Source organism: Brassica rapa, chromosome A08, assembly GCF_000309985.2.
Source record: "Brassica rapa cultivar Chiifu-401-42 chromosome A08, CAAS_Brap_v3.01, whole genome shotgun sequence".
Taxonomy (NCBI): Eukaryota; Viridiplantae; Streptophyta; class Magnoliopsida; order Brassicales; family Brassicaceae; genus Brassica; species Brassica rapa.
Window position 1 is genome coordinate 15,907,492 of NC_024802.2, and position 24,265 is coordinate 15,931,756.

Below are 24,265 nucleotides of genomic sequence, written 5' to 3' on the forward strand. Positions count from 1 at the left end.
CCAAAGTAAACACTATAATCCTCGTTTGGTTAGCTCCACAAACTAATCTCTTTGGATCAGTGTAACCTTTCAGAAAATGATAATCTTAACATCTTACCAAAAAAAAAAACAAATATTGACTTATTTATATGAATATATATTATTTTAAATCATTATAGTGGACGAAGAAAGCACCATAATTTGTACAACAAATTTTCTTAGATTCACCTCATCATACTCACCATTTTACCATTTTAATTACATAATTTTATATGAGTTTCTTCACCTTTTCCGGTTATTCTCTTTATTTATAACTACAATATAAAGTTATAAACTAAATATATTATAAATTAATAATTTATTTACTCTTAAAGTCTAACGATTACAAATAGACCATAATTCAATATAGATATATGATTCTATTAATAAATTAGCAGTTACAAATTTGAAATTTCTAGAAATATCAAAAGTTTTATGTTAGTTAATTATCTTCTAAATGATATTTATTTTTAATTTTTTTTGGATGAGAATATTTTGGCTGAGGTGGATAGTCTCAAAAGCCTTGAATTTAGTCCCTTTTATATATAAATTTTTAATTCTTCGTTGTGGAAATTAGATATTATTCCAAAATATTTGTAGTTTTGATTTTGAAGTATCTTAATTAAAGCCTAACATTAAAATCACGAATAAAAACTTGGGCTGTTAACAGAAAAGGGATCAGGTTTATTTTCATATGATTATTGTATTTTGAAGATAAATGTAGTTCATGGAGAGCGATCATTCACTCTATCGTTTTAGTTACTTTCGGTGTAAGACTACCACATAATATAAAAGAAACATTCGAAAAACTTTGTAATTAATTAATAAAGGGACCATAAATAAATCGTATTTTCCCATATTTACTTTACAAATAGTATAAGTCAATAATATTTGTCACTAACTCATTCCTAACACATGAATTAAAAGCACAAAAGGCAAAATGTCAAGCAAGAGGATTCTTTTTTCTTTTAAACAGTTCAATGGGGTTTAGTTGCCTAACTCCTCGTTTGTCCCTTACTGGTTTCAAAGTAGACGGCTTTTGGTTTATGAAAAAACAGCTTGAGATAACATAAGAAACTTCACAAAGATCTTATCCTACAAAAAGATTGAAATAATAATACTAATAAATTTCCAAAAATACCGTTTTGACCCAAAAAAATTCCAAAATACCACTTTGAGACCATGAAGCGGAGGCTACTTAGACAATTGAGTGAAATCCGAGCTAATGTTTGGTAAATGGTAAAATAAAAAGTTGTATACGAACCAGTAACCAAACAGCCATGTCTTGAACTTGGCAGTAGAGTCTTGGTTTTACTTATTTGACTCATATCAAACCAAAAAAAAGGTTAGAGCTACAAGTTTTCATTAAGTAAGGACTGTACAAAGTTCATGGTTCATCAATCAAACTTTCCTAACTAAAATATGAATAGTATTTCATCACTACGAGGGAAGAGTGGTGGACGATTTGAAACAGCAATGGCTGTGTGGTTTGCATCTACGTAAGTTAATGAGGATTTTTTAAGTTTTGAAAACAATTTTAGATTAAAAAAAAATCTCAGAAATAGAGTCACACTTGTTGTACAAAAGCTTTTGATATAAAAAAAGGTTCAACACTCATTTAAAAAGATACTAGATGATAACCCGCGCTCTGCACGGAGTGATTTTTTAAAAATATATTGTATTTAAATATTATAAATAGTATACTTTGCTATGAATAACTTTTTTGTACATTTGAATCTTAGGAGTGGACACTCGGGTACCATTTGGTTTGGTTCGATTTGGCTCGGTTCGGTTTGTTCTGATCTTTGCAAGTTTGATTTAATTCGAATCTTTGCGGGTTTGGTTTGAGTTTGGATTCGGATAACTACTTTAACTTTAAAAACAAAATAAAATTCATATTTACTTTAAATATCTCAAAATCTAAAAATAAAAATAATATATAACATATAAATTAGAATAATGTATGCCAAAATACTTAAACTTAAAATAAAATTTGGTTTATCTTAAATATTTGGATATGAAATAAATAGATATTTTAAGTAATTTTGGTATTTTGAGTATCCTTTAACTATTTTAAACATGTACTTTTAACTATTTATATATATTTTTAAGTACTTTGGACAACTTAAAAACATCTTATATATTTTGTATATTCTTTAAATATTAAATTTTAAAATAATTAATATATTTAAGTATATATATATGGTTCGAATATATTCGGATACCCGAAATATTTTGTTTCGGATCCGGTTCCATTTTGGTTCTCTAGATACCAAAATTTTGAACCCGTTCGGATATCTAACCAATTTTGATTAAAGTTCATTACTACCTTTGGTACGATTTTTTGGATTCAGATTTTTTGCCCAAACCTATATTTTTTATTGTAACAAAGTTTTAGACAAAATTGATGATGATTCGTATTGATTTGGGGTATGCAATCATTTTTAGGCCAAAATACATTCTTCTATGTACGTGGCACATCTAGTTAAGGAAAACAATGGACTGAACTAAAGAAAACATTACCATTTCAGATTTTTAATCGACACTTTCAAATTATTCATTTTCGGTATTGTGACGAAGAGAAAGGGGGTAAAGGTTACGAAAGCAAATTTGTTGTGAAATCCATATTCTCGCTAGGTGATTTCAATAGCTTCTAAATAAATCTTTGGTGTATCGACCGAGATTTAGTAATTTATAGACGTTTTAAAAAAATTAAAATATAACGTATAAGAAAAAAATCTAATTTTTTATTATATGGTTAATGTGATTGTTTAGTTTATTTTAAAAAATATAAACTTTCAAATATGAGAAAATCTCGTGATAAATAAATTGTATTATGTTGTTATCGATTATTTGGTGTGCAAGTCAAGTTAGTATGAATAATATCTTGTTAAGAATCTTGTAGATAAGGATTATATTTTTGAAATATTTGCTGAATAATATCTTTGTAATTTTCTTGTAGATAAGGATTATATTTTCGAAATTAGTAGTTACAAATATTTTTTAAATAAATAATACATGTAATTCCTAACTTATACTCTATTTTTTTTAAATAGATTTTTATAAATAGATATCATATTTTGGCACTTTTGAAATTATATTATTGACTTTTATATAATGACATGTATCTCTAAGTCTCTAAGTCATCTGTTCATAATGGCATGTAAGTTAAAGAGGAACCAAACATATACATGTTCGGTATAGAGAAAATTATATGATGTTGATAAGAGAAAATTATAAATCAACTTAGAGCAAAGTTTAATCTATAGGAGAGTTATTGAATTGCTAATATAATTGTAAATATACAATCGGTATAGTTTAATAGAGTAGATAGAACATAATTCAATAGAACATAATTCGTTTGGTTGTTATAATATAATAGATTGTTGGTTTAATTTAAGTTATCTAGTTTTAATTTTATTGTATAATTAATTGTAACTAACAGGATATGGTCCGTAAATTATGTAACACACTAACAAACTTGAAACAGTCCAAAACTTAAATGACAACTTCAATGGTAGATAAATTTAAAACTCTATTTTAATAGCGTATATATGCGAATAGTAACCCGATTTTGTAGCAATTTTATCAACCCAATCATTGGTCATATTAACGAATTGTCAAAACGATTTGATAACTATGAGTTTCATCAATTGTTAGGATGCCATAATTTCTATCTAAACGTGGTTTCACTTCTTTGTGGACGACCAAACAATATTAATCCCTGCCAATGAGAATAGAATTCGGGTGGAGGAGTGCCTGGTAGATCGTTGGTTCACCGTAATATTTATACATTATACTAAATTGAACTTGCGTGTTACAAAAAAAAAAAAAAAACTAAATTGAACTTGCACCTTTAAATCGATATTGTAATGTGTGATTAAGATTCTTTTTGTCTTAAGGGGCATTTTGTTACTTCTTCTTTTTTTTTTGTTAAAAAAAAGCATTTTGTTACTAAATTTACAATTTAATCTTCAGTTATATATAATAATTAATTATTTTCAAATTTATTTCCATGAAATATTTACGTCCTTTCCGAATTAATTTTCTCTCGTCATCGGCAAACTACCTACATGGATCTTACACATTAAACAATTAGCATCAAGTTCTTACCGAATTATAACATGAATTGATGATCACATTAAAAATCCACCTGAATTTAATTCCTAAAATGCTTTAACAATAATTATTGACTAGTAACGGTCTCTATAATTATACTTCCTCTTGGTTAATTTAATTCAAATGTTACGAACACCTACCATATGTAATCAAACGTTTTCTCTTTTGAAACATAGAAATCATATATTCAAATTTTTTGTTACAACATGAAACAGATGTTATTATACAAAGTCAATGTTTTGACCTTAGAATCCCAAAGAGAAACTTCCCTAAGGACTCTCGGTATCCTTAACCGGCAACTCTTCCTCCGTGACGTTCTTCAAAACTCCCACGACATGAGAATCACATCTTGCTACGTACTGTTGCACCACCAACACCGAGGCCACCGTCGAAACACTTTCACTTGACGTTAACAAGTTCCCGACCGGACCAAGCTCTGGCGTGTCGCTTCTTAACACGTCTAGTCCCGACGCAACTGAACCATCCGGCGACTTCCCCACCAAGAAAAGATTACTTCTTGAATATTCTTTGATAGCCTCGCAAACTCCCTCTTGACATTTCACGATTCTCTCTTCATACACGATCTGAGATTCGGTGTCCGAATCAGAACGAGAGCTTTCTTGTTCTTTAATCTTTGCTTTAAGTTCGGTAATAGCTTCTATATCAGTCAATCTGGTCTCCCCTGAGCAAGAACCGACTTGATCTTCGGTTATCTCTAGCTTCACATTATCCGGTTTAAACTCCTCACTAGGAATAAACCGAACAACGTTTAACGTAATACCAGGATGTTCCGCCATACGCACTGCAAACGCTAACGCCTCGCGATCATCATTCCCTCCAAAAAATAAAACCGTTATAGCCAACGAGAAATCGCTAGACGCGACACGAGTGGTACCACCAAGACCACGATCGACAAGAATCGCGACAGAACATGGAGACTCATCCATAACCTTCTTGTTAATCCAACGGTAATCGTTCCTAGTCGTCTCCCATGTTCTGTCCAGCCTAACGTGCTTGTGAAACGGAAGAATCACCATACCGACGCTTTTGCGTTCAGCGCTTCGGCATATGTCTTCATGTATAGTCGATATCGCTGAGATCGCCGTCATTGGACGGACAGAGACACGGCTGAGTCTCCTGAAAGCCTCGAATGCAACCACCACCATGTCGGAAGAGCTAGTTCCAGGTTTGTCTTTGTTCCAGAAAGGGAGACCGTTTTTTCTGACCTTGTGGGCCATTAGTATAGCTGATGATCTCTCGGAAAGCTCCATCAGATGCATCGCGTAGACTGATAGGCTTTCTTTACGGTTCGTGCCTCGGGACGCTTCTATGAGGTTCACTATGGTGGGAATGTTCATTATGCTGTGGAAACAGAACATGAGACGGAGCGGTTTGTTCGACTGGTTCGTTTCCTCGACCGTTTGGTTCTTGAAAGTGCCTTTGGTTGTGGATTTACCCGGTTTATAAACAGCTAAAACCAAAGGAGTCGTCATGAACGTTGTGAAAATCGCCATTAGTACCATTATAGCAAAGACTTGATCGTTCAAAACCTGTGGAGAAACATAAAACAATTAGGTAATTGCACAAAATTTATACAAAAGAGTTTATAGTTCCAATTGGTGACACGTTGAATTTTAATAAAAGTTATAATTCGATGTAAGTTGCAGCAGAAACTATGCGGTAGAAAATATAAATTTATGTAATAAGTTTGCTGTAAAAAATATGTGTCTTACCCCTCTGTCTTTACCAATGTTAAGGACGATGAGCTCGACAAGACCTTTCGTGTTCATCAAGAAACCGAGTGCCAACGACTCGTCAAGTGGAACTTTACAGTAAAGAGAAACCCCCACCGTGCCAACGATCTTACCAAAACAAGCAGTAAAAATAACCAAAACCAAAAGCCCCCAAGACTGAGCTCCTTGTATCGTCGCAACATCGGTCTTCAAACCGCTTGAGACAAAGTAAAGCGGCAAGAAAAGACCTGACACAAGGTCCTCAACTTTCTCAACAAGAGAGTTCGCGAAGTTACCTTCCTTAGGGAAGATAACACCGATCACAAACGCACCGAACAAAGCGTGGATCCCAATCAAGTCCGTGACAAAGCTAGCAGCAAGAACAATACCTAACGTGTAACACACGTATTGTTCTTTAACTGGTTCCCCTTCAGGACAACGTTTAGCTATCCACTTGATCCCCGGTTGCACTGCATAGATACAGAACAGGACAAAACCGGAACCCGCTAGAAACACCCATAAAGAAGTGAGAGGAGAGTTCCCATCGCCCGAGAGAGCCACCGCGAGAGCAAGTAGAATCCAAGCGGCCACGTCGTTAACAGCAGCAGCGGACAAAGCTATCTTCCCAATATCAGTTGTGAGAAGCTTGATCTCAGCGAGAATACGAGCCAAGACGGGAAAGGCGGTGATGGAGAGAGCAACCCCCATGAAGACAAGGAAAGGAGCTTTGCTAACACCATCAGCAATGGAGCTACGGAGAACAAAAGAAGTTCCGATGCCGAGGATGAAAGGGAAAGTTATTCCAGCTAGAGCGATGGAGAGAGCTTTCTTTCCTGTTCGCTTGAGGGATTTAGGGTCAAGCTCGAGGCCAACGAGGAAGAGGAAGAAGATGAGACCTAAGTTTGCAAGTGTGTCAAGAACCGTCAGACTCTTTGCTGGGAAGACTGTGTTGAGAAACTTCGAGCTTTTGCCAAGAGCTGATGGACCAAGTAATATTCCACCCTAAAAACCCAAAACCAACAAAATCAAAATTACATTCTATTTTCACATATACAAACAAATAAAGAACAATGTATAATTGTATAACCTTTTAGAAAGATCAACATTAAAAAAAAAATTGTTTCAAAATTTTTACATTTTCCGTGCATTTGTATTGGGTATTTACTGTAAACTATAAACTGCAAAAAAAAAAAAATTCTTTTATTAAATTGTTTTTGGTTGAAAATTATAAGAAACTGTTAATTACAAAGTAATGAATTTATACTAAACTAGGTAATAACCCGCGCCTTGCGCGGGATGTGATTATTAGTTTCGTTATTTTTAATAAAAATACATTAAATCTGTTTAATCTGGATATTGGTTCGGCTTTAAGTTTTTTTTTGGTTTTTAATCTTCTAAAATATAACTATTATTTTAAATTAATATTTATTTTCGTTTATTCGGTTAAAATGTTTGATTTTTTGATTTTTTCCGGTAAAAACAAAAAATTAATATTATTTGTTTGTTTTCATGTTATGAATTTTAGATAGTCGTCATGTCGAACCAATAGTTTCATATTATAGTTTTTAAACAGATAATAATTTAAGAAAAAAAAACTATTAAGACAAATCATTTCACTACAATTTTGTCGGTAGTGAAAGAAACATTAAGAAAAAATATTCTAACTTTCAAAAAAATTAGATACTTCAATTGTGGTAAATACTTAGTTACAATGTGCTCACATCAAGGTGCACATATATGTGTATGTTAAAAGTATATACAAATAGTTGACAAATATATAAAGATATTGTTAATTAATATTAAATGACTGTTTTGCTCAAAATAATAAATGAAAAGTAAAACTAAAATTAATTTAAAATAAAAAAGGTTTTGCCATTAGTCATTTTTTTCATATAAAGAAAATAAAATTGTATCTGTAAATAGGGGTGGGCACAAATCAAATATCTGGGTATTTGGAAGCATTCGTGTCGATTCGATCTTTAGCCACCTAGATATTCGGTGACTCGGATATCCGAAATGTTTTGGAATTTTAAAGAATATCTGATTTGATCCGTAAATAAAATAAAATAAAATTTTAAAAATAATTGAAAATTTTAATAATAACATTTTATTACAAAAATAAAACATTATTTAAATTTTTTAAATTCTAGTACCTAGTATAATAAATTTAATTCATAAAAATATTGTAAAAGTGATATAAAGTATAATATATATAACATATATATATATATATATAATTCTTTACATATATGTATATAAATCCATATAACAGATCGAATTAGATATATGTTCCTAAATGGTATTTGTGATTTGCTTCTTTTTTGGATATTATATTTTAGTATTTGATTTGTTTCGTAGAGTTACGGATATCCATATTTTTTGGTTCAAATCAAAACGGATAATGAATATTTTACTCAATTTTATCCATAAACAATAAAATAATATATATATATAGTTTGGATTTTGATTCGTTATTTATTTTTATTTGAACCAAAAAATTAAGAGTTTTATTGCAACTATGTATGTGAATTTTATATTAAAAAAACGCAAAGTACATAGTGTGAACACATTTATAAATATAGTGTGAACGCGTTAACATATTTATTATCAAATCATTGTGAGGCTGCCACGTGTCTATTATAGTGTGAATGCATTTATTACAATGTTTCTCTTTTAATATATAAGGGATATCAGTATATTTTTGGATAGTTAAAAGTTAAAACACCAAATATGCATCACTATATCTAGTATTTTTTTTTTTTTGAAATAAGAAAAGTATGCATTTATGACTAATCAATGTTGTGAAATCATATGTTTCAACATTATTGGAACGTGTGGAAGATTGGAAGTATAAAAGAAAGGCAAGGAGCGGATATTATAAATATAATGTGTGTGTAGTACACACTCAAAGCTTAACGTGTTAGCGAATTCTGCGGAAGAAAATGGATATTCTGATCAAAATGAATATTCTCATTGAATATCCCGACGACTAATTCAAGATTTGATTGGTGTAGAGTTATTAGCAATAATGCTCAATGTTTTTAAAAAGTCTTTCTCGGGTTAGTAATCCTTAGATAAATGAACTATATATCAAACTGGTAACATCTTTGACTTTTAGTTACAACCCAAAACGAATTAAGATTTGATAAATGAAATAATAAGAAATGTACCACTATCTCGGCGATGACACGTGGTTGCCGGAGAGGGCGGAGGAGAAAAGCAAGAACACGAGTGAGAAGAAGAACGATACAGATTTGGAGTATGAGAAGAGGCAACGCGTAATGCAGAGGATCATCTCCTTGGAAGACTCCATTAGAGGTTGCTTTCATCGTTCCTGAACATGTTGTCCCGTTCGTTCCCATACCTTTTAGTTCTGCCGAAAATTTAAAAGTTTTTACGAGTTAGTCATTTTCTTTTTCTTTTTTTTTTGTAAAAAAGCTTAGCCATTTTCTTATTGATAGATACAAAAGAAATATTGGACATAAAGAGAATATTAGTACACGAAATATCGATAGAAAAACATGAAATACTTACGGATGTTAATATCTGAAAACAGAAACGTGAGGGAAAAGTAAGAGTAGGGAGAGAGATGGAGTATCTGGCTCTTACTAGGGTTCCTTATATAGCCTCCAGTCTACCAAGATTACCTGTGATTGCGCGGGAATATTTCTTCTTTTCTTTTTTGAAAAATATATTATCTGGCTAGGGTTGACAACTGACAATAGGTGCTTTCTGAGGAAGTCTATATGTATTTTTCCATTATGGGATATGTAATTGTACATTCCTTTTAATTTATATTCTTCTTAACAAAATATTTTTGGTACATTGTTGTACATTTATAAATAGAATCAAGTTTTTATTTCTATTTTTTGTTAACAGTGAAAGTTTCTGACCAATAGTGATTCTTTTAACATGGATTCTCAATATATTTATAGATATTTTGAGGTAGATTTCTTGAATTTAAAGTACTCAACCTAATAAAGTATCAATAATTTTCTTTTATTTTCAGAACTTCTAATGCTCCGAATGGTGACTGCGGTTTGAGCGGTGCGGGACAAGCGGTTTAACTGCGGTGCGGTTCTAACAGTTATAAAAATGTATAAATATATACTATATATAGAGAATTTTGTTACATTTAACTGCAGGATGGGGTGGAACGGGACGATGGTCACCATTCGAAGCCTTAGAAATACCTTTAATACTAGTGTTCTAGCATTTAATCTCTTTCCGTTTTGGAGTCAATTTTTACTATAAAAAAATTATATATCAAAAAGGTGGTCTGAATCTATATCACAAAGTAATTAATTACCATTCGACCATCAACACTTTGGTAAAATAAAAGGTAGCAATGTACTATAAAGTACTTAGTTTGTTTCTTGCATTTAAATAGAAAGCCCTTTTCGGTTACAAAAAAATAGAAACTCTTTTGTCAAAAAATATATAATATAAAATACTTAGTTTTATTGATTTTGTATCTATATCAAATACAGGTTTACAATAAGTACGCATGAGAACTTGAGAATCCATAGTTTTTACGTAGGGAACCAACCGTAATTTATTTTTCTCCAAAAGTAATTCACCCACTTTATTAAAAAAAAAAGAGATAACTATATATACCAAATTTATATTTTAGAACTAAACGAATTTGAAGTAGCCAGGTTAAAAATAATAATACAAATAATATATTTCAACGCTTACTAAAATGCTACTAAAATAAACTAGATCACTAAAATTAATCAAATGAGATGATACATAAATTTGACAGGATATCATTCAGGTGGGGAAAAATTGAAAGTCATATTTGTGTACTTGCCACTTGTAAGAAAGGCAAAAAATATGCTTTGCTTGTCTAAAGAAGTAAACAAATAAATTAAAAGAAAAAATATACGTTTGCCAAATATATATCTTAGACTTCTGTGTAAAAGTGTCAAATGTAGTTATCTCTCTGGTTCAAAGAAAAAAAAAAGTAGTTATCTCTATTATCGCCATCATTAAACATCTTTCTATCGGCTTGTACCAAAAAAAAAAAACATCTTTCTATCGGCCTTAAGTTGACCAAAGCTTCTTGATCGAGTTTTACCTCGCTCTGAAGCACATAAGCAAATTCCATTTATACACATAAACACAAAATGAATATGATTAAACTTTCAGAATAAAACACCGACCACCATTTGTTTATTACGTACTCCATCCGTTTCACTTTAATTGTATTTTTAGGTTTATACACACATATGAAGAAAACATTAAGTTTTGCATATTTTCAAAATAAAAATATCATTACTAATACATGTAACCATATTTCAACCAATAAAAAAATAGACTAGAGAATATTGTTAATAAATTTAATATTGAAATTTTAAAACGGCATTTATTTTAAAACAAAAATTTTACTCTACGGCGACAATTAAACTGAAACACTGAACTGATGTAAATTAAATGGAATTTATTATAGTTTATGTAGCACAAGTGAAAGAATAAGACAGTTAGTTTCTAAGATTTATGTTCTCGATTTTTTGGACAGGTATAGCTCAACCCGTCATATGGGGTTAAAGCGTGAATACATATAAACGTTCGAATCACACTCACCGTTGCAATTACACAGTCAAGATGAAATAATGATCCTTTTAATTGGGGTCTCAGTCGGCTTTAGATGGATTGGCTATTTTCTTTTGGAACCGATCGATGTACCGGGTTGAACGTCTTCGAGTTGAATGTTATAACGTATCCTTAATTTAAGAAACTCTTTAATTTGATTTTGATCTATATTGGCTGGAATTGAATTTACTTTTGGGTAGGGAAATCTGTTTTGGGTCAACTTGAACCCTAATACTATATTAAGATTGATTAAAAAAAACTACTAATAAAATAGATAAAACTTCCGGTTCAAAATGACAAGTATAAATAAATATGTATGCAATTTTCGAATCATCAAAAATCTAACATTCAATGATAGGGCTATTTTTGCTCTCAATATAACCCATATCATAATCCAGGTAGTATAAAAATGTTGAGAATGCAATGGTATATTCCCTTATAAATTTTTAAACGAAAACTTTGCATTATCCGTTCGAAAACTTAATTAAATAAATCCAATGATACCTGCTGCAATGTCAGATTCCAGATTCAGAGTATTATCATTTAATAAGTTAATGTCAATGCTCGGTTGATTGAAAACGTAACATAAAATAATGTTGGTTGGCTATTGAATCACTTAGAAAAGTTAATTATTGTTGCCCAAAAAAAAAGTTAATTATTATATCTGAAATAACTATAGTGGTGCATAAACTATTGTCAACTATTGCCAGGTCTCATAAAAAATATATTATATTAATGATTAATGTTTACATAGATTATCATAAACCTTGAGTTGTCCAAATGTTTGGGATAGTCTTGAATTGTAACTATGACTCATACGAATATGTAAGAATTAACTAACATATCCAAATTAAGTAATGTGTGTTAATTAGTGTATAAATTAGAAAATCGTGGTACCATTCTCTGATCTACGCTTTGATTGTGCAGTGTGCAGGGTGCATTGCACACCTGTAAGTATTTTGCCTGTCATGTTGAAATGGTAAACCTCTAAAAACTTAGATAAGATTAGTTTTCAAATTATAACCAGAAACAACTATAATCAATTCAAGAAATTACGAGCCGGCAAAATACGAAAAATATACAAATAATTGAGTTTTGGATACGTGGGAAGAAACTAAACGTCACTGACACGTGAACGTGTAACGTTTCGGCCATGCTAAAAGTTCATGTCATTGTTAAATCTTTAAACAACATTAGATTAATAGAATAATTACTTACTAGTCCTATAAATCGCTTTCATCCGACATTGTCAACCAATAGCTTGATGATAAAACCTAAGCTGACTTACTTTTCTATATTAAACTATATAAAAATTCGTGTTAACTTTCAACTTCTAGTTTTATAAGATAATCCGATGGATAGCATTACTCAATTCTTTAATTAGTGGATCAAACCGTCAGAAAAATAAAGTAGTTCATTTTTTTCACTCTCTGTTGTTGTACTGTGGATTTCTATATTTTCTGTGTAAACACACGCAAAAAAAAGAATTTTTTTTAAGAAAAACAAGACTGGCGGCTTTTAAGAAAATTAGATACCGATGATGAAATACTTAGCAATCATTCTACTTTTTATAATGGATTTTAACAGAAAATATATAATATATAATATATGAATGGTCATGGTGATCATACATACATAAGACTTTCCTCCAGGCAATGACATAGTTTATACAATGATTATTCTTTTGTATTTAAACTGGGTCCACCTGAGAAACCCATTCTTCTCCCACAGATGCACATAGATCATATTACGGATTCAATTGGTGTTTTAGCCGAGTAGTAAATAAACTCCGTTAATCAATCTACGATACATGATCACTTTCGAATATTAAAACAACCAGACATTTGAAATTTAAACTATGTGTCGCTTACACAGTCTTATAGTTATAGGTTTAATCTATTACATTATCGATTATTGAAATGAGTTGTTATCAATAAGTGTACAATCGATCTCAGATTTGTAGGTGTAGTTGACATTACAATCCATTATAATTAATACTAGTTAACTATAAATGTGTTGAAACTTAAGACAAACAAATGCTGTTAATGTTTAGGAGATTCCCAACAATTAAAGAGAATGTTAAGTTAATTAGGGGTTTAGGTGTTTAGGATCTAAGTTCTACTATGTTATGTTTTTTGAGGTTTTAATTTAAAATCAATTGTTTTTCAAAAAAAAAAAATTAAAATCAATTGGTAATAAGTAGATTGAATCAAATTTATATATTTCTTAAATCTGTTTCATATTTTCTCTTCTGCGTCTTCATTTCCATTGTATTTTCTTTGGTTAATGAATCACAACAATATTCGTTTTGGGACAACTATTAGCTATGAAATTTTACCCCAAAATTAAATTAACTATGGATTAAACTGCAATACTTCATATTCGTTGTAACTTGCTTTAAGATTATTCAGTTACTTACGTAGGATTAACCACTAGAATGTAAATAACATCTCCTAAACATTATTTGAAAAGTGACTTTTTGAATTTTATTTATGTGTTATCACCATATTCATTTACAATAGAGAAATATGACATAGTTTAATGAAAATGATGACATTTCTTTTAAAATATGCCCGATTGCATTTATGAAGTTTTACATTTTTGGCAAGATGCTTTAAATATAACAATAACATATACATATTACCACTAATGAAAATTTTAAACCAATAATATATTATAAATATATAGTTTTTTACATTGACTTAGAATTGGAAAATAAAAATATATAAATGTTTTATATTTTTTTTAAACCAGTTATGAATATAAATTATGAAAGTTACTTACATTTATACTGAAAAAGCTAAAAAAGTTCTTAGAAATATAAAAATTGATTTTTTACTTTTGAAAATAATATATTTTCAAAATTTTATTATCACTACTCATGACGCAGAAAAACTTTTAATAATGAATGAATTTACGACTAGTCCGTAATTCTAGGGTGTAACCGTCTTTTGTCGTCTATATGGATGCAGTTTGTATGAATTTGTAAAAGTCGGTGACAAAAAAAAAAGAATGAATTTACAAGTTTTAAAGTTTTTGGTGTGAGAAACAAGTACTCTTCGCGAAATATTGGAGAAACCAGTACTGAGCATAGTTTCCAGAGGAAACTTTAAGAGGTAACATTACAAAACAAACACGTGTGCTTAATATTTCTAACACTTGTCATGGTGAGAGAACTTGACTGCCAAAAACAGATCAATGGAGATTCAGGTGCAAACGTGAAGAGGCTAGAGCAGAAACTGATGCCAAGATCGAGCAGTCGAAGAACAACGAAGCTTCGAGGATTTCCAAAGATGTTGTGGAATGCTTCTGAAACATGTGAGCACAGTGAAGAACTGATATATATGTCACACACAAGCAAATCATCGACTCTGAAATTAATTTAAAGTGTTTGATTTGTTCATTCGTTTATTTTAATGTTTTGTGGGTTCTAGATTTGAACTGTTGCTATTGATTTTCTGTTTGTGTCTTGCGTTGTTGTATATTCATATCTCCCTAAGATGCTTAGGACTTTTGTGTTTGTAATAAAACTAAGAACAACGGAACCCCCATTGGATTTTGTACTAGCCAAATGAACCAGATATGATCGGTGAGCGAGGGCAGGCTTCAGACGGGTTGGAGTCGGTCCATGATAAAGCCTATGCAAATTCCTTGCAAAGTCAGTGATCTGAATAAAAGAGAGATTCTCTATGTTTTCTTTCAAAAATTAAACACACACTTAAATGGAGAATCAATAACAAATTAAAATGAAATAAAAACTAGGCGTTGGATGAAATAAAATAGAACTAAAGTAAAGACAAGATTTAACAAAAGGTGATTAAGAATAGAACGTGAAACCGCCGAGCCAGTCTTGAGCCTAAACCCAAACTCAAAAATGGAGCCGCAGAGTCTTCCATTCCGAATGAAATGTGAAGAATTTACAAAAACTGTAAACTACCATCTGATGATGTCTCTTAAAGAACACAGCCTAATAGATTCAAACACTAGCATAAAAACAGAGCTTCTTGATCTCATCTCTTCTTTAACTGCTATAACTAGAACAGTCTGAACATAGTTTTGAGGATGGAAGCTGCTTCTCTTGCAACTTTATGTTAGGCTACAAATCCACTGAACATACAAACTTCCATCTCTTAACATCCTAACTCCGAAAGCCATAAACAACAACACACCGGAGATTCATAGTCATAACTAAACAACCACTTACTCTCTATTTCTCCATCTCCTAAAACGATTCTTGATCAAAGATAGAAAGATAAATTTTCTTGGTTCTCAGAGTCACTATCTCCTCCACTGCTCTCGCTTCCGTCCCCTTCATCGTCATCACTGAGCACAATCACAACTGCATATAGTTTAAAGCCAAAAAACAAACATGCTTACCAAACCCAAAACCATACACACTATTGAGTGAGAAACACCAAAACATAAGAAAGATAAAAACACACCTTTACGATCCTCTCCAAGTGCTGCAGTCCCTGGATTCTCACCAGCCACTTCAGAATACATCAAGTCTTTGATATTGTTCACAACGGTCTCTAGCTTCTTGTGCAGTTCAAGATACTTCTTCTCCCAATAGTCACCCTTTTGCTCAACCAGCAACGCCTCTTTCAGCTTCTTCTCGAGAAGCTCGATTGTTGAGATTGAGGTTCCATGCTCTCTCAACAAAGTCTCGTGCTTTCCTTTCAGAACCTCGTGTTCAGCGAATGAGACATTTTCACCACCAGACATCGATGTCTTAAACTGGAACACCACAACAACAAAAAAAACACAATTTCTAAAATTAGAAACCCTGAACCCCCAAATCTTCGATCTGCTAACTCACGACTGAATAAAACTGAATAATTAACAAAATTAGCTCTACCTAGAACGAGTTTTTAAACCAGTTTGAAGAACTCAAGCGACACGAGTGTTATGCAGAAGAAGATGCAACTTTTTAATTTAATTTTTTAATCGAATCTTACCTTAATTATGCGTTTCTAGCCCAAGCCCAAGCGGCCCAAACCCTCTTATACTATGCTGACAACCAGAAACGATTATAATGTTTTTATGATTAATATATAAAACTTTACAGAATTATATGTAAAATGACCTTTCTCAATTGGTGAATTATTTATTTTTAACTAAACATGATTTAAAATAGTTCTCTTCAGCAGTATTGTAAAAACTGTGAAGGAGACAAATGGTTTTCGACAACTCTTGAAAATAGTCAGAATTATTTCACATTTATATACCTGCTTTCCATCTTTATTACATTTCGATCGGTCAAATTTATCACATTATGTTAATACCGACTAATCATGATACGTACTCACATTTAATTACTAATGTGAAATATAGATATGTTGTTCGGGTCGCCACGCATATCAAATTAAACTTAGACTCATAGAGAGATCAAAATTCACGCTACTGATACTTTACTAGTTAACTGCACCAGCCAATCCTCATTCATCTAGTTGATGTCGTGAGTCGTGACAATGGTACATATAGACTGTTTGCATTTGGTTTTGTGTTAATATCTGTGTGTTTTCCCGGATGCATCCATAACATTTAGCATCTTAAGCAAGTTTTTTTTGTTAACAGTAAACACAAACCCTAGAGGCAAACCATGTTTGTATTTGCGCGTAAACTGTATATAAATATTTGTATTTTTTGTTAAAATAAATATGTTTAGTACTTTAAAGAGTGTTTTTTTTTGCTTTCAATATAAACGCAAACGCAAAATGGTGAGACTTGGAAAAATGAAGACGTACATATTAGATTATGTATAGTTGGGTAGTTGGTTTGTTTAGTATCTAACTAACCAAACCAACTATACATACTTAGATACTCTAATAGTACTATATATATTCACTAGTGTTGCCCCAGTGCTACGCACTGAGATAATATCTGTTTACAAATACAACCAAATTTTTTTGGTGTAAATAAAGCCAAATTTTAGTTATATATACACATAACTAAAAGTTACATGTATAAAACTTAGCCAAAGAAAATACAAATAAATATAAAAACAGTAACACATTTATCTTCACAAAATATAAACACATTTATCTATAAAAACATTAACATATTTATCACTGATTAACCACAAACATATAAGAAAGTTACATTGTTATAAATTCGTTTTTAACATTAAAATTTTGTTAAACTTCATTACAGGGGAACAGAACGTGTGATTGGAAGAGACTTATGATGAAGTCTGAACCAATATGCTAACTTGTCTTTCGTTTGTTATAAATTATTTAGTTTTAGACAAAATGGTAGTTTGAAGCTTTCTTAATTTACTTCTGTCTTGCTCTTTCTTTCAGTACATTTTTCTTCTTAATAACATGATGAATGCAATCTATGTCTTTGGCTTCTTACATCAAGTAATTCATTCAACATCTAAATAATCTTACAAATTAGTTAAAACCTTAAAAACAGTAAAAGTCAGCATGTAAACATAATTCTTTGAAAAGAAATCAGTACATAACAATGACAAATAATTTAAGTAATCAAAATTATTTACACTTAAGTTTGAGAATAGGTGATCTTTACTATTTAATGTATACTGCTATATTTTTAAAATCTAAATTACATAAATGACTAAAACATTGAGTAAATACTAACTGAAATGAAATTGCAAAAAATATGTTCTTAATTGACACTTGAACTAAGTAAACCTTACCAGAGTTATTGACACTTACATAATCATAGTCATATTCTTTACTGGGACTTCCATTATAACTGAAGAAATATGATCATGTGAATTAGCGATGACATTCACATGTGGTTTTGCAGCTCCTTGATGATATAGAGTAACTAATTAATAGCTTAATAGGTAGTCAACCAGAAAACACAAGTGCGAGATATTTCTTCTTGTGTAGTTAAGAGAAAAGCAGTCAATGTGGAAAATGGACTTGACATGAGTTCATATTAAGTTATAACGTGGATTTATATTCAAACCAAACATGATTAAAGGTGTAGTTTTCATGAAGGTGGTGAGTAAGGGAAGGATAATTATCTAGCCAAGTAACATATTTTCCTAATCAAAATGAATTTTATTTTTAGCTATTCTGAACCTGGTTTGAGATCCATGTGTATATTGCCATTATCCAAAGAAATATAACCAACCCATGAAAATATGATCAACACAAGGTTAAAACTCACCTGAAAACTATAAGTTGAAAATCTAACCACTTTCAAGCTTTTCATCTTCCCTTCTTTCTAGAAAGCTTCAGTTGAAACCGTGGAGTATATGAACAGGGAATCGAGTTGAAGAGAAGTGGAGAGCAGGGCCTCTCTTGCGTTACAAACTTACAGACCATGGAGAGCAATGAAAGTTAAAGACTTGACGTGCAGTTTAACCTCTCTCCTATTTGTCAAATTTAAGAGATATAGGAGTATAGGGATGAAGAAATAAGATCGTGGATCGTGGAGTATTTTGAGAAACTGCTGATAGGATGTGTTTTTATCTAAAAATTATCTTGTTTTAATTGATTTTTTTTCTTAAATTTTATAAAATCCAAATGGCAAATTTTGATTTGTTATGTGACTTGTGCTTTAGTATATAAGGGATATGTATTCTCGAGCTACTTGTGACATCTCTGAAACAACTGTTCATTCCTTTTTTTCATTTGTCTTATATAATCTTATCAGGGCCGGGCCTGAGAAATTTAGGCCCAGAAGCAAACAATTTTTTTTTGGCCCATTATCTTCAAAAATCAGAAAAAATGGCTAAAAAAAAAGGTCTAGTTAATCGAGAACTCTGCACCTTTCATGCGCATCCCGACGCTCTTACCAGTAGAACTAGTGTAACGTTTATGTAATTGTTGGCCCTTTAATTATATATAGCTTGTACGGCCCCAAGCACATGCCTTATGTGCCTCTACACAGGCCCGGCCCTGAATAATCTTATATAGTAATCATAATTCATAGCTTAGTATATAGTATAACCAAAATAATAGTTTCACACATGGGCTATAATTTAACTCAACAATATGTATGAAGTGTTGGAATATATAGACAGAATTAGAAAGTAGAAGTAATACCGCATGTGTAGTTCCAAGTCTTGATGGCCCCGTGAGAGTCCCATTCGCCTTCGTGAATGGTGATACCCTGGACGTGGTGGCCGGCGGCGTCAGGGAAGGCATGGTTCTCGTTCCTCCACTCTTGTAGTGTTCTCCGCAGACCCTTTTAAGGGAACTTCCCTCACGTATGTTCCCGACGTCGCCATTTTTCTCTCTCGCTTTAAAGCTTCGACTTTTTTTTGGGTTGATGAATAACACTTGTCGTTGCTTTGGGTCATATAGTGAACGTAACGGTAAATAATGCTTTGATCAACTATCTGATAGTCAATGATAGAATCTTTTGTCCCTTTTCATCCGACACTGCTTAAATAGCATTAACGAGCTATATAAATTAAATGTTAACTTTTTATGGGTAGCCAACTTCTCCATAGCATTATTGTTTAGGTATCATCATTTAGAAGATAACCATGGCCACAAACACATTTATCGTGTATTTCTTCTCTTTTTTTTTCAACCTACAATGCGAATTATTTCCATTGGGTCACAAAATATTATTAATTATTGACGTAAACTAATTCTACGCTTCCCTAAAATACCTATTTCAAATTTATAACATGAATTAATAGCTATTTCACCTGTTTGCTGACTATAGTGAAACTCCACTTCCAATCGATTTTTTACAGCCAAATTTTAGGCTTTACCGAGCCGAATATAAACCATTATGACAACTTTTCGAGATCGAACCCAACTAGGTTTGCTGGCATATTAGACTAGAATCTTGAATTGATCAACTCTTTCATTTTCTTACTAGAAAGAAGAGTAGAATATTATTAAATAATCAAAAGAGAGTGAATAAAAAAAGAAATTCGTTATATGATCCTCCTACATCTATATATAAACGTTGGTTTATCAAGAATACGCAAGAAAAACACTTCAAATTGTTGATTCAGCGTCAGATTGGCCAGTCAAAACAAAACTTGGTGTTGGGTTTAGGAAGACCAACTACATTTTAAATGTAAGGTCATATAAGATATTAAGATAACATGGAAGTGTTACATTTTTTTTTGTTAAAAGATGACAATTTCATATTGTTAAGAATTTAAAAGAACTATGATGATGATAGGTAATGATATTGCCTGAGCAACATAAAACATTGTTTGGCAGATTGATAACCGAATATTCCACCTCAGTTTTTAGTTTTTTTCGTTTTTTTTAACGCTGATTAGGATATTACAAAGTTTTTTCGTTATAAAAACGTATAAAATATTTAATTAAAATTGCAAGCTTGTGGCCGACTTGGCCCTTGAAGAAAGATGTAAGAAATAAGAACTAACGACAGCCCCCGTGACACGGGCACGTAGTTGTTGTCCTTATGCAATTTCCCCCGAAGTTTCTGCCAGTGATGAGAGTTGATGCGATCCATAATTATGTAACGCGTAGTGCTTAGTAATATGGTCATCTGACAAATACTATAGTATTTTCCATAAATAATAGTAATAAAGTGTGCTGAATTATTTCGCGTTCATATGTACGTTATTAGTATAGGATTAAATACCAATAGTTATGGTTATCGCATCACAATCGTACTAATTCATTATTTCATACGATATAGCTATAAGACAACGGTTTCAACTGTATTTGCCCACCGTATCATTTTCGAGAGTATTTGAAATTCGTCAAATGGCTATAGTTTAGTGGTTGTGATTAAGTTCCGAAATCAACTTTTATTAGTTATATATATATATATAATAATCGATCTTATCTTAATTTTGATTTTTGGCCCCTAATTAACTCCGGAGAGATTAGTTTGAAAGAATGGCGTTTGACATTGTTTGAAACAGGTCATACTATGGATTATTGGATTCTATTGATGATTGAGTTCTGAGGGAAACGAAGATGAATGTACCAGCTATCATCATGTAACACATATTTAATTAATATGTTTGCCAGGTTTTAAAACGGTTTTGGTTTGTTTAAAGTCACCTATTAACCGCAGAGGACAGTTAACTTGAGGTTTTGTGTCTTCTACAGTAACTTTACTTAACTTGATTTTAGAGAAGTTATTCTTCCCTGATAGAGTTATATTCAGACCGTTTTAAAATTACACGAGAAGATTAACAAAATAAGCTTCTATGAAAATATTATAGCAAATGAATGGAAACAGAACTTTAATTACTTTCATAATCATCATAAACAGTGTTTATAGAAAATTCATCGCAAATTTAGAAGAATGTCAGCTGTATTAGTCAAGCAACATCCAGTTGTTGTTAGTGATATTGAACTATAAGGTTTAGGTTTGTTTAGCTTTGAGCTCTATTTATTAATCCGGTTATCCTCATATATAACAAATTGTTTGGTTGGTTGAATTTAAATAAAAAACTAAGTCATCCATGCATCTATAGTTAGACAGACCTGACCACATTCAACATTATATATAAACTCCATATCACAAATTGATCCATGCAAGTCTCCAACGTCCATCAAGTTGACCCACACAGGAAAAAAAAAAGAGAAGAAGAAATAGTTTTCCTTGGGCATTTCCCAAGTTTTCTTTTCTCTTCAACAAACTTTTTTTGTTGGCATTTCTCAAAAGTGTTTGTTTCACAATTTGTTTTAAATCTATAAAAATGGGAAACTGTTTGGATGGAGGAAACAACATTGAAACAATGGTACAAGAAGATCAAGAATTAAAGAAAGTTGACAACAGAAAGAACCGGAAAGTAAAGATTGTTTTGAGAAGAGATGAGCTAGAGAAACTCATTCTCTTCCATTTAAACGCTGGAAAAGGACAAAAAACTTTGGCCTCTTTAGGCGATTTTCTCAAGGAGTTAGAGGCGGAAAGATCTGCCGGTGGAGCCGCAGCAAAGGCGGTAGAAGAAGAGGATGAGTCTTGCCGGAGAAGTAGAAAATGGAGACCGTCGTTCGGCAGAATCATTGAATGGCCTGAAGAAACACTTGCGTAATCACTTCCTTAATCCTTTTGATCATTAAGTGTCAAATTGCATATCCTTGTGTTGCTTTAGAACATTGTCAACATGTAATAGAAATCTAATTTTTATTAAACTAGCCTTGACCAAATGTGGTTAAGACTTTCTTTTTCAATGTGATAAGGAAGTACATAGATGGACGGATAACCTAATTTGATGTGGTTTTGTGCATCAAATAAAGTCTATCAACCACATTAACTAGGTATGACTGAACATCAATACTATATGGTGTGGGGTTGATCATTGTCTTGATTATTCAATGCTACTATACGTTCAAAGTTTCTTTGAGACATACCCTACAACAAACAATGCATAACTGTGCGAAAAATGATGAATACATACGTCTTATAAAAACTTGTATCATCAAAATACATACACATGACGACTTGATAGATAAATAGATATTACCCTAAAACTACAAAAAAAAAATTAACGAGAATAAATTCCAAAAAACTATTCCGTCTGGGATAACAAGCAGCCATTTCCTTGTCGCCCGTTGTTACAAGCAACCATAACCACATCGACTTGAAGTTGATGAACCGAAACGTGTGCGATCTGGTCCACCACATCCTTGAGATCCAAAACACTGTCGTTTTTCCAGTTCGCTAATAGCCTGTCAGCTTCCTTCTTCGTCACCTTTATCTTAACCCTCACAACTTCTTCTTTCCCTTCAGCCTTATTCAAACCCTCTTTTGCTTCCAGAGGCTTCTCTTTTGGTTCCAGTTCATGATCATCAAGATCGAACCTCACCGGCTTCTTAGGTTCGAATATCTTATTATTCTCTAACTGAAACCTCACAACCTTACGTGGCTTTTGACCTTCTTCATTAACCAGAGGCTTTGCCATGTCTTCATCTTCTTCTTCGAACCTTAAGGATTTGTCAATCCTCTTGGTTCTCTCCAAGCAACGGGACTTTTTGGTGGGCTCTACTGAAACCACTGAGCAATCCAGAGGCAACGTTATGTCCAAGTCGTCTCTGTAAATGGGTTTTGCTTCTAGAACTTTCTCGTAGCTTTCTTGAAGTCCGTTGAAACATTTAGCTAAAGAATCCATCATATTTTTCTTCTTCTTCTCTGGTGACAAAGGAAAATAAATTTTTGTGTTATCTTCTTGTTTTTGTAGAATTGCAAGTTTGTTTTTCTGTATATACAAAATACAATTAATGAGAGACCCGAGTATATATATATATAGGACCGAGAGTACGAAACGATTAATAAGACACGTAGTGGAGTGTGTTTTGGGGTAAAAGGATGACGTCGCTTTACCCTGGGGACTGGGGTACTAGAATTTATTCAACTTGTTTTGTTCTACAATGGAAATAGTGTAGGATTTACTAAACAATACAAAACATTTGACAAGTTCATTAGTTCTCGGATCTCAGTCCATGTTTTGTCACGAAAGGATAAGTTTAACTAAAGATAACTGGTTAAATTTCAAAAAATTAAGGGTAAAAATAATTACTGAAAATGATCATCTGAGTATCATCAGAGTACTTGTGTGCAGTGGCGGAGGTAGTTAATAATGAGGGGGTCATATGACCCATGTGAAATCAAGGAATTTTTTTTTTACTTGTATTTTTATAGAGAAAATTGAGAAAATATAGTAAATAGCATGACTGACCTATGCAATACTGCTTGTGTGTATATATATTTGTGTCTGCTCATGAGCTTTTGATGAATTTAAACGTGTCATTGTTTAGTAGAGTCGAGGTAAACGAAGCAAATGTAACAAACATCATTATTAACCAGTCTTAACGGTTTTACCATGACTTCAATTTTTTTTATCTCTTACGCGTCTGAAAGTGATATTA

The 24,265-nt window shown here is 31.9% G+C and overlaps 4 protein-coding genes across 8 annotated transcripts; 1 reads left to right on the forward strand and 3 right to left on the reverse strand.

Annotated features, from left to right (window-relative positions):
* Positions 1-1,686: 1,686 nt before the first annotated feature.
* LOC103834963 (cation/H(+) antiporter 17) lies at positions 1,687-13,028 on the reverse strand. 2 transcript variants are annotated; one of them, XM_009111051.2, is made up of 4 exons: positions 9,405-13,028; positions 9,041-9,243; positions 5,871-6,872; positions 1,687-5,687 (listed from the first exon to the last, which is right to left on the reverse strand). In XM_009111051.2, the coding sequence occupies exons 2-4, from the start codon at positions 9,230-9,232 to the stop codon at positions 4,407-4,409; spliced, it is 2,475 nt and encodes an 824-aa protein (XP_009109299.1). In that variant the 5' UTR covers positions 9,233-9,243; positions 9,405-13,028; the 3' UTR covers positions 1,687-4,406. The 2 variants fall into 2 exon arrangements, with proteins under 2 accessions (XP_009109299.1, XP_033132975.1); XM_033277084.1 differs by having other exon boundaries at positions 9,041-13,028.
* On the reverse strand, positions 13,019-19,618 carry LOC103834964. Of its 4 annotated transcripts, none has more exons than XM_033277246.1 (4): positions 19,490-19,618; positions 15,923-16,202; positions 15,695-15,804; positions 13,019-13,029 (listed from the first exon to the last, which is right to left on the reverse strand). In XM_033277246.1, the coding sequence occupies exons 1-3, from the start codon at positions 19,589-19,591 to the stop codon at positions 15,704-15,706; spliced, it is 483 nt and encodes a 160-aa protein (XP_033133137.1). In that variant the 5' UTR covers positions 19,592-19,618; the 3' UTR covers positions 13,019-13,029; positions 15,695-15,703. The 4 variants fall into 4 exon arrangements, with proteins under 4 accessions (XP_033133137.1, XP_009109300.2, XP_033133136.1 ...); XM_009111052.3 differs by having other exon boundaries at positions 15,908-16,202; XM_033277245.1 differs by lacking the exon at positions 13,019-13,029 and having other exon boundaries at positions 15,334-15,804.
* A 597-nt stretch (positions 19,619-20,215) lies between these two features.
* LOC103834965 lies at positions 20,216-22,899 on the forward strand. Its single transcript, XM_033277267.1, has one exon. It carries the CDS (start codon positions 22,096-22,098, stop codon positions 22,429-22,431), a length of 336 nt encoding a protein of 111 aa, XP_033133158.1. The 5' UTR covers positions 20,216-22,095; the 3' UTR covers positions 22,432-22,899.
* LOC103834966 lies at positions 22,748-23,739 on the reverse strand. The gene has a single exon (XM_009111055.2). The coding sequence runs from the start codon at positions 23,509-23,511 to the stop codon at positions 22,909-22,911; it is 603 nt and encodes a 200-aa protein (XP_009109303.1). The 5' UTR covers positions 23,512-23,739; the 3' UTR covers positions 22,748-22,908.
* Between the last annotated feature and the right edge of the window lie 526 nt (positions 23,740-24,265).

Coding starts and splice junctions, on each gene's coding strand:
- LOC103834963 (XM_009111051.2), bottom strand. CDS start 9,232: ATGGGAACGAACGGGACAACATGTTCAGGAACGATGAAAGCAACCTCT. Junction 6,873..9,040: donor GTGTCATCGCCGAGATAGTG/GTACATTTCTTA, acceptor TTGGGTTTTTAG/GGTGGAATATTACTTGGTCC. Junction 5,688..5,870: donor ACATTGGTAAAGACAGAGGG/GTAAGACACATA, acceptor GTTTCTCCACAG/GTTTTGAACGATCAAGTCTT.
- LOC103834964 (XM_009111052.3), bottom strand. CDS start 19,591: ATGCCTTCCCTGACGCCGCCGGCCACCACGTCCAGGGTATCACCATTC. Junction 16,203..19,489: donor GACTTGGAACTACACATGCG/GTATTACTTCTA, acceptor GTGGTGTTCCAG/TTTAAGACATCGATGTCTGG. Junction 15,805..15,907: donor ACTTGGAGAGGATCGTAAAG/GTGTGTTTTTAT, acceptor AACTATATGCAG/TTGTGATTGTGCTCAGTGAT.
- LOC103834965 (XM_033277267.1), top strand. CDS start 22,096: ATGGGAAACTGTTTGGATGGAGGAAACAACATTGAAACAATGGTACAA.
- LOC103834966 (XM_009111055.2), bottom strand. CDS start 23,511: ATGATGGATTCTTTAGCTAAATGTTTCAACGGACTTCAAGAAAGCTAC.